This window comes from Pyxicephalus adspersus, chromosome 10 (genome assembly GCF_032062135.1).
Source record: "Pyxicephalus adspersus chromosome 10, UCB_Pads_2.0, whole genome shotgun sequence".
NCBI lineage: Eukaryota > Metazoa > Chordata > Amphibia > Anura > Pyxicephalidae > Pyxicephalus > Pyxicephalus adspersus.
Genome location: NC_092867.1, coordinates 11,380,272 through 11,391,352, shown reverse-complemented (window position 1 = coordinate 11,391,352; position 11,081 = coordinate 11,380,272). Strand labels below are relative to the sequence as shown.

Genomic DNA, 11,081 nt, shown 5'->3' with positions numbered 1-11,081 from the left:
GAAGATGAGACACCATTAAATAATATCTAATTTTTCACAGAGTAACATAAAAATGTCCATGGATTGCAAGCATCTTACTTTGGAAACTGGAAAGAAAACATACTGTACAGTTAGAAAAATTATTCATGCATAGATAAGTGAATAAAACAGCAGTAAATCATTACTGGGTACATCCTATACATTAAACAGATATTAAGATAGGATAATACATTGAGTGGAAATTTTACATTCATTCAAGAGAATGCAGTACTACTGAGGTCCATACTGCTGGGTGCATCAAGACATCAATTTCTTTCTATTTCATAGATAATTGTTTCTCAACCAGGGCTCCTCCAGAAGTTGCTAGGGGGTCCCTGAGCAATGAGCAATCTGTGACTCTCAGATCACTTAAATTGTCACCAATAACAATTTGGCTATCTGTAAAGTCTTCCCACTAGCCAGCAATGTAAAAGGCATTCTTCCCACTGACCACCAGACTACTGTACTTTGTGTTGTGGATAGAGTAATAACATTAGTGGTTCCCCGAAGACCTGAAAGTTATTTCAAGGTTCCTCTTGTGTTAGGAAGGTCAAGAAACACTGTTCTACAATTATCCTGGCATGTTATCCATTCATCAGAGATGGAGTCTTTATAAAGCCCACCCTGACCACCAGTGGTTGTGCCAGTTCTTAGGGCTTAGCACTCTCACACTATGAAATAAGTAATGTAACCACTACCTTAAAGCTCTGACACCAGCTAACCATTTTAGCAGCTGCTATGACGGAGGAAGGATGGGTATGAGGGCTGTTCAGTCGATGGTTTTACATACACTCACTTTGCCCTAAATGGTCAAGGTCTCCATGTCTCCTTAAGCAATTTTTACAGTACTAATTCGGCATGTAGCCTACTATTTCAGCACAGACATTCATCTTCCCATTATAGAGTACCAAATTCAAACAAGGGCCAGCTCTGTTATTCAAACAACGCCCAAAATTTGTTAATTTATTTGTCATGGATCTGACCTGAGATGGTAAAATGTATCTGCTATACTCTAAACTCTAGGTGAGAGGTAAAAGCAGAGCTGTGTTTTACTTAAGAAGACAGGGACTCTTCTCATGAACCCGGGAAAACAAAAAGGGTGGGAAAGATATAGGTAAATTTTACTGACTGGGTTTCAATATACATTTTGTATTCCAGTCTCTTGTATTTTATTTCTAGAAACATGAAACATGCTTCAGAATGAAAATTATTATCCTCCCTTTCCAGCCTCAACCACCCAAATTTATTGCACAGTTCAATACTTCTTCCATAACAGTTGTGCAGTGTCTAAGACATTGCAGTGTTTACTGAGGAAATCATAGCAGAATATAAAGTGCTGCATTACATTTACAAGGTCATTGTAGATGTTCTGTGCAGGGAAGATGGCCCCTTAGCATATATATACCGGACTCAACACATCACATTACTGGAATACCATTTACTGTGCAAGGTCCAATAAATACATGAGTTCATGAGTGTGAGACATTAACAGGAGCAAACCCAGAGCTAATGCATTTAATCTCCTTATCATGTCTGGTAAATTGCTGTTGGGTTTTGTATTGAAATGCTAGTATGCATTACAAGCTTTTTGTTTTTCTCCCAGCCAGGTCTCTTGACAAACTCTATAACTTTGTTGACTGCTCTGGACTTCATCTGATTTTTGGACTTAATGCTCTTCGGCGAAACTCAGATAATTCTTGGAACAGCTCCAGCGTGCTCAGTTTACTAAAATACAGCGCCAGTAAGAAGTACAACATTTCATGGGAATTGGGAAATGGTGAGTAAGAGAGAAGAACCTCCTTGTGTAAAGCGAACATTGAGATTTTGTCCTGACCTCCATTACAGATAGCATCTTTTGAATGAATATGTAAGAGACACAAGGGTCCCTAACCTTTCTGTTCCAAGACCCAAATCACATATGAAAATCAGTTTTACTATCCAAATTCATTTCTTGTATAATTGTTTACTTCCTTTTAATGACTAACGTTGTCTACAATTTAGTCAAGACAAAGAGCTACTCTGAAACCTAAGCAAAAAGTCATGGTTAGCTCACATGCTGACAATAATGGTTAATGTTTGCACATTTCCATTTTTCCATGTATCAGGCCAAGCTATTCTGTGTTAGAGCAGCATTGCCATAACCCAGGTGCAATATTGCAAAGCATGGTACGTTTTTTTTTTTTTATATGTGTCAATGCAAGTCGACATGTTTGATGTTCCCTTTTAAGCACTATTTAAACTTAAAGTCACACACATAACAATGTGAGGATGCCACTACCCTTGGCCAGCTTCCTCAATCATGAGACCTCTTTGGCTTTCCCCGTAAACAGGCTTATTTCCAGCCTCAGCACACAGGGCTCACTTCCTGAGCCACAACTGGCCTCAGGCTCCAACTCCTTCTGGTCAATACTTTCAGCAGATTAGATGCTGGCTTCAAAAAAAACATGGAATCTAACTTTAGGAAATTCCTGATTGATGTTTGATTGATACATGAATGTAACGGTGATCAAAACTAGTCATTCTTTGCCTAATCAAGCACCACTCAAATGCAATTAACAACACCAGTGCTTGAGCATTGCTTAACTGGGCTGGATCAATTGTTTGCCAGTGCCAGGGTCTTGCATACTTTGGCCAGTTTGTAGTCATCTTAAGTTTATCCTTTAATGAGACTTCTTCTATAAGTGAGTGTGCCTGTGTGGGCCCTCCTATTTTATTCCCAATAATGATTGTCTACCCATGTAAAATTGTAGACCAATGTTAATAAATCTTCTATAATTTGTATCCTTGTGGGTAATCCATGGAGCAGGTTTCCCCCTGCAAAGAAAGCTGCCTGATACACACTGGAAACAGCAGAATGTGGTTTGAAGTACAATAAAATGTTGGCTTTTATGCATTCCCACCTTTTTACATTCCCAAATTCACTAGTAGGCTCTTAGATTTATTTTCCTAGCATTAAAGTAAATCACCTTTTCTTTGTTTTGGTAATAGTCACACGTTTCATAGATTGCTGTCACATTTACACCGGAGACAGCAGATCTTTGAATATCATAAAGCACCAATACTTCTCACGGATCATATTCCAGATATTTAAGTTCTTTTTAGAGCCATATAAACTGAAAAGCTCCTTGAAACATCACATTCACATTTGTCAGGTTATTTAGCTTCACACCATCAGGGCAGGATAGGTTACCAAGTAAAAGTGCTATTAATTCTGTCAGATCTTTTATAAGTCAATGATGTATTGGAGCTTCAGACCAAGAAAAATAACCAATGTGTTCAATGGCCGATTAGAGACACCTGTTTTGTAACTCCCTTTTCCTTTGTGAAGACATCATCCATTTTTACCTCCAGATTTTATCTTCAGGGTTACAGCAAGGCAAGAGATACAACTTGTATGTAGCACGTTTGTATATTGTGTGCTTGATAAACTGACAGATAATATGATACATACACAGTTATTTTTCCTGTTTTATATAGCACATTACTATTTTGTATTTATTTAGAGTCAACATCTTTAAACTGTGCGTTAGGTGGAGTTCAGATCTGTTTCAGGATCGAACAATCTCTTGCGGCTTCTGGCAGCCGCCACCTTGCCAGCCGTTAATGCAGTAAAGCCATAAATGCACTGCAACAATTACAAACGTTATCTATATCAAATACTAGGGATACTTGTAGATTTGTAGCTAACAGATGTGCAATATGCCTTACACTGATTCTTGCATGAAGCAATCCTAGGGAGAGCAGAAATGATCCTGGATTTTCTTCCAATACTATCTGCTTTACTCTATACTGTTGGAGACCTGTCCTAAACTGTTTGTGTAACTCTCCCAAAATTTGCCATTACTACATCATGGTAGGTAAATAATGCCACAAATGTTAGTGTAACCTTTGTTTTTTTGACAAATTTACAGTATCCTCCAAATGTGTAATCTGCTGTTCAACAGTTTTAGAAAACTTTTTTTTTCTTTTTTAATTTGTTTTATTTTGGATATTTATCAGGAAGTAAATGCTGTTTGCCATGCCATGACCTTTCTCACATCAGTTTCTCAATAGGATGGGATTTCCTCATTATTGTATCCTAATAAGAAATACTGCAAAGTTTGCATCATTGTTTGGATGGATCCTACAAAAAATAAATAGCCTCTTGCAGGCAAGGTCTCTAAAAATGTAAATGCACCCTTGTAATACACTAATATGGATTATTAGCCTCCAAAAGATTTGTAATTTTAGTTTATTCAGATTTAATTTTAGTTTATTGTCATTTTAGTTTATCCAGCTTTGTGATTCCTAAACATTCCCTAGTGCAACCAGGAAGGTAACACTACTTTCTCTGTTAGGGTGATGCAAAGGTTTTCATCCCTGTAGAGAAAAATGAAACAGCAACACGCTGATGGGTGACCAGCTCTGCTGATTCTGCTTTCTCTTCTTTGTTAGAAAATCTTCATGCAGCTTAACCTGACTAGGCTCTCCCTTTCCTAGTCTGAGTGCTGTGCAATGGATGGACAAAAGCTGATATTAACAAAGATTAAGATATTTATGCTAGCACGATAGAATGGGAGAACCAAGAAAACTTTTATAGAAAATATTAATTGCCTAAAGTTCTCATAAAGTAGCCACAAAAAGAGCAATGCTAAGGTTAAAATTACGTTCTGCTATAGTAAAGAATTTAAAGTTCATCTGTATTAGGAAACAATTGTAAAGTATTTATGGCCTTATACAACCACAGGTGATAGACTTTCATAGATCAGCACTGAATATGTTCGTATTACAGAGTAATCTGAGAATCTCAATAATAACTTTTAACAAACCAGATTTGTAAAAGATTTGTTGTACACTTAATATTGTTGTCTACTTGTCTGTGATACGGAATTGTAATTCAATGCCCATGTACTATGATATACCATTATCATTTTCTTCCAACAGAACCCAACAATTACAGAACCCTAATTAACAAGGCGATTAATGGCAGCCAGCTGGGTAAAGATTACATTCAGTTAAAGAACATGCTTCAGTCTATCAGGACCTACTCCAGAGCAAATTTATATGGACCAAATATTGGCCGGCCAAGGAAGAATGCTATAGTTCTGCTTGATGGGTATGTAACATTAAAGTCATTAAAGATATTTTTGGCCTTCCAAACTTCAAAGTAGGACTCAAATCTAGGAAAAGTGACAACAGATTCAGTAGTCCATCAAGTCCACCCTTTAATTTGTTGTTTTTTTTTTAATTTGTAATCTTAGGCAATTCATTATAGATACATTTGTATCCCAAGCATGTTTAAATTAAATTTTCCAATAGCTTAGAACAAATTTGGACAGCTAATATGAAAGTTAGCCTAAACTAAAACTATAGGAATATTTGTATAGATTTTAAAGATTTTCTATTTTTTGCCTAGCCAGATTGGGAGTTTGAAAAACATGTACTGGGGTCAATCTGCTAAAGGCTTACTAAAGCTGTATGCAGACTATCTGTAGATATTCACAAAGCAAAATGGCCACAAAAAAATAGCCTGTTGTAATATTCTACAATATTTCTATCAAATAATAACAATGGGCATTGTTTACACTGCATATATATATTTTTCTACTATATTTAATTTATATTTATTGCTATAACACTGTTATATTTTAATACTCATTTATGTTGGTAAGTAATATGTGAAACAAAAGTACAGGAAATTGAAAAGTTTGTAAATGCTTACCTCTATACAATGACACAAGGGTTCATTTAGTAAAGCATAACATGGCAATAATATTTTGATTCCCGTATATTTTGGTATGATTAGACAAAATCTTTTGCAGCACAATTGTATTTAATTTACTGCATGTTAAATTATCATTTTGTTGGTGTTTTGAATGTCTATGTAAATTTATTCCTAAATTTTACTCTTATTGATGTTGTCTCTTAAAACACTGCTGGCTTCTGAGTTGCACTGACTGTGATGCTCTGTAGAAGAAAATCACCAAAGTTTTGTAGAATTTCTGTTACTGGCTATGCAGGTAGAACTGAGTAACTCCTTTGTAAGTGCCAGAAAGTGTTAAAAGTGATACACAGTAGCACAAACTAGAGATGTTCACATGACATCTTTACTAATAGCTCCCAAAGGCACAATAATTTGTGGGAGTACAATTCCGAACCTAATAATTATGTAAGAGACAATGTCATTTACCCAAATTCCTTTATGCCATCATGTATTCGCCCTCTGGGTTCACAGTTGAATGCAGATTGTAGAGCTGACCTTGTAATGTTGGTGGGGCCATTTTCAATTTATAAAATCACACGCCGCTGCCCCCAGACCCAGGAAGAAGAAGACCCAGGATGACCAGAAGACACCTTTAGGTATGTATAAAGGGTGTAGGGTGGAAAGCAATTGGTGAAGAACTTTTTTCTTTGTTGGCACAAACACATCTTTAGAGTGAGGGAGGATTGATATTCCGGCAATGTTTTTATTGCTGTCTTTGCCTTCGTTTGCCAGTGGTGGCTCCATCCTTTGTTTGTTGTATGGGTGTCACAGAGACAGGACATGAGGGAACCATATCACAGACCTCTCCCCATCTAAAACAAATACAGAAATTAGCTGGAGCTAGGCTTTTAGGCTAGCATTGGTTAGTCTGCTGTATGTTGTCAATTAAAGAGTTATAGTTTGGCTAAATATTAGTTACAATTCTACGAGAACTCTCAAGGAAATTTACACAATTACACAATGAGGAACAAAGAAATATTGTTGAAGAATTAAAGATGTAAAAGTGTGTACAGAAAAAGCAGAAAAGTGCAACAAGCACAAATAATAATTTAGCATTTGTGTATTTTGTTTCTGTTTGGTATTCACCCTAAATAATATACATTACTTATACACATTACAGGGTGTTGTTGTTATTATTGTTTTAAAACAACACAATGGGCTCTATTTATAAAACAGGGAATATGACTTTCGCTCAAACATTCTGTGGGAATCACTTACTGCCATTGATTACATGGAAGACTCCGACAAGGGAATGTTTAGGGGAATGTCTGATTCCCTCTTTTTTAAGAGCCTTAATTTACTTAAGGGGTAGATAATATTAAGCCTTAAAAAATGTTCATGGAGCAAAAATCTTTTTGTTTTCCCTTTACACATGATTAGGTATTCCAAAAGGCCACTGGTTCCCCTAATTTACTAACATTCACTTTGTAGCATGGACAACATCTGTTGTTTTAGTAAAACAATCCCTGGCATTTAGTAAAGAAATGTTCGAAATGCAAGCTCATTGGTTTAGATTTGTGGTTGATAAATTTCATAGAACAGATTTAAACTAAAGTGTAAAGCTGCACAGTGTACAATGTTGTGTTTCTGTATTTTGCAGTATAATATATTCCTCAACCTTCAATCCACTTATCAGTTTATCTTTCGTCTCACGTAATTTACATAGTGATGTTTCTGCCCACTAAAATCTGGAGCCAGAAACATTTATTTCTTCGTAAACGTGGCAGGACACAGAGCTAAGCTCTGTTGAATTTTATCTGTCATCTAGTTCTAAACCAGAGTACTTCCCATTTCTGCTTTATTGCTGTACAGGGATCCCAAAGCCAATGGTTATTACTTAACTAATGAACTCACAAATCACTGTTTTGGCAGAAGTAACAAGCAAAGTTTGCTGAATGCTAATATTTGCTTTAGAACGCACGCTCTACTTCTTACAGCACAAACACCATGTTGTTTTCAAAGTAGAATTTGAATTGTGATAAATAACACAACCAACTATGCAGAAATTACAGCGAATACTTGAATTACTCTTCCTACACTTATTGCAGCTCCGGGGAAACATCCGGGAAATATAACAATTACTGAATTTCTGACCAAATCATTGAAACACATTTATAATATTTACAACATATGGACTTACATGAGAAATGAAAGATTAAAGTGCAAAGAAGAGTAACTAATGGCAGCTGATCAGCATCTTTCTGTGCTCTAATAAAATGATAATACAATGGATTGCTCTTGGTTACATTGTATGTAATAGTTTCTTTTTTATTCATTACACAGAGTTAATAAATACACCAGAAAATATTGGGAAAAGCCATAGAAATAATTGTTCATCTTACATTTCTATTCTTATACTTAATCAAATGGGGACAACCTGTATATGTCACAAGTAAAAAAAAAATGTAAAAAGGAATGTAAAGTCAGTTAATTTTTTTAAGTGTAGAAAAGGGTCAACAACCACTGGGTTAATTTTTGCTGCATTTTGTATCATTGGGGAGCCTGCCCTTCACTTTATATTTCAGTGATGCTACTGGAAGTTAGAAAATTTACCCCAAAGTGAGAAATAGACATCAGGTCAGGTGTCCACACTTCTATGAAGAAAAGAGGGGGGGGGGATGAGTGAGGGGCTCTCCGCCTCAGTCTCTTTCATAGGGAAATACAGAGGTCATCCCTGCTCACTCATTCTTTGATCCACCAGGATAAACTAACCATGATTGTCCGTCTTAGGAGACAATAATCTTGTGTGTGTACTTAACTTTACTTTGGCGACACTTCTAAGAGGCTCCTTTGAAAGCCGCTATACATTTACAAATCTACATTTCTATATAAATATAAATATAAATTTACATATCTAGAATTTGGTAATCAAGCTACAGTAGACATTGACACATTGGTGTCTCCAAACATATCCCCTCACTTTCTGTACAAGTAAAAATGAGAGTAAATGTCCCCAACAAAGACACAGGCAGTAATAATATATTGAAGTAATAATGTGGGAGAAATATTGGATAATAAAAGAATCACTGACACTTGTGGATGTAATAAATTTTAGAATAAATTTTAATTACCTTCAAAAACATTTTGTATGCACCACCAGTGAAGTGGCTGTTTTACCTCTTATCCTTCCTCTACAAATTCACATGCATTAGTTCCTGGGACAAGAAATCTGTCTTCCAATTTCCACAATCACAAATTGCCCCATATCCAGCAGTCCAGCACTCCTCACCTATTATACAAGCCATACAAATCTGACAGAAGTTATAACCCTTCTACACTACACCCAAAATTAAAAAAAAAATGTAATGATTATCTAGTTACTTGATAGCAGCATTCCCAATTTCTGATCTGAAATATTTTTTATCTATATTTATACATCTAAATGGTTTTCTGTTGGAAATTACAGAAATCATGTTTTTGTAATACAGTGCAATACAGAAGCTTAAATATTGAACATTTAATAGAAGATGGGAGAAAGTATTGAATTGTTTGCAGATACAATAATAAATGAAGTACAACTACTACTGTGACTTATGCAAAAATAAATGTGTGATCTTTCCTTAATACAGTTGCTCCCATTCTATAATTACTTGTGACTGATGTTCTCTGCATTGATCATCTCTACAAACCTGCACTTACCCAACATACTCCACTTTATCTTCAGATCCCCTTGGTCCAACAGCTGGTCAAATGTGAAACTGAAGGCGGTAGCATGGGATCAACGCGTTTGGGGAAAAAGGGGCTGAGACTGGCAGACACATGCGTCCATATGCACTCTTACACTGTTGAGATTATACAGCATCATTTCTAACCAGGTCCATGGAAGTGCGGCATTGTTCTAAAGAGTAGATCTGTGGAGAACATCAGTACCAAGTAAGTAATCCTATTTTATTGCAGAAGCTAGAAACATGCTATGATTTCACCCTTTAACTGTGAACACTGATCCATGTGCTATTATCATAATGCATGTCTATGGGAAATGTGATGGCTTCTAGATTTACAGCCATTTAGAAATGTACTTATAGTCATAGAAAGCAATATTAGATATAAATATACTAAAATGCTTAGCTTGATGCTTTGTTATGCCACAGTTTGCTTTTATTTGTTTGTATTCCTAATATCTCTTTACCTAAATCCAATATAACCAAAAACTTTGCATATTTATCAAATTACTACCGTGTTTCCCCGAAAAGAAGACACTGTCTTATATTTTTTTTGGCTCCCAAAAACACACTAGGTCTTATTTTCAGGGGATGTCTTATTTTTCCATGAAGAAGACTACAGTACACATTTATTGTTGAAAGTCACTCATGATCACTCATGTTCCATTGATTGTCCCCTTCTGATCACTCTATGCCATTGACTGTCCCCTTCTGATCACTCTATGCAATGATTGTCCCCTTCTGATCACTATGAAATGATTGTTCCCTTCTGATCACTATGAAATGATTGTCCCCTTCTGATCACTATGAAATGATTGTCCCCTTCTGATCACTTACCCGTAATTAAGTGCAGGGATCTCCGTTAGGGCAGGGATCAGCAGCTTGCTTCCTTGTTCAGTGCAGGCTTTTTATTTTCAGTTTGGCTCAGGAATAGACATGCCCTGCAGCCAGCATCAAAGACACACACGCTGCAGCCAGCATAAAGGACACACACGCAGGATCAGATATCTGGAGCTGTCTCGGTGAGTACTTTTTTAATTTACCGGTATGTATGCTTTTATTTTCTTTTTCTCCTAGGTCTTATTCTCGGGGTAGGTCTTATATTAGGGCAGGTTTACAAAATAGTGCTAGGTCTTACTTTCGGGGTAGGTCTTATTTTGTGGGGAAACACGGTATTCATAGGTTACCACTGGTCTGGCCAGCTATGTGAATATCTGGGATTGATACACAACTGAAGTAAAAAACAACTACACGTTTTATTACATATATAATAAATAGCATGGCACCTACATAGATCTTTAAAAAGATAAGGAAACAATGTAGAACAGCGTTTCTTAACATTTTTAACATGGAGGAACCCTTGAAATAACTTTTAGGTATTCAGGGAACTCCTTCTATATTCACTAAATCAATGCCTCTAACATGACTTACCAGTGTTTAGAATGTCACCCTTACAGATAGCCAAAAAAGATTATTGGTGGCAGGTAAACTGACATGAGAGACCAATAGTTGCTCATTGTTCAAGGAAACTCTAGCAATTTCTGAAGGAACCCCGGTTGACAAACACTGATCTAGAGTTATCATCCTTTACACCATGCCTACTATTCTCCATGGTCTGGCAGTGACATAAATATCAGAGCCAAACTCTCTATGAAGTT

At 36.3% G+C, this 11,081-nt stretch overlaps 1 protein-coding gene across 1 annotated transcript in view; it reads left to right on the top strand.

The window, feature by feature from the left end:
• Nucleotides 1-770: 770 nt before the first annotated feature.
• HPSE2 (heparanase 2 (inactive)) overlaps nucleotides 771-11,081 on the top strand; it is a 60,378-nt gene continuing 50,067 nt past the window's right edge. The window contains exons 1-3 of the mRNA XM_072424832.1: nucleotides 771-774; nucleotides 1,622-1,795; nucleotides 4,942-5,113. Coding sequence (XP_072280933.1) covers nucleotides 771-774; nucleotides 1,622-1,795; nucleotides 4,942-5,113 — 350 coding nt within the window. The remainder of the gene's footprint in view (nucleotides 775-1,621; nucleotides 1,796-4,941; nucleotides 5,114-11,081) is intronic.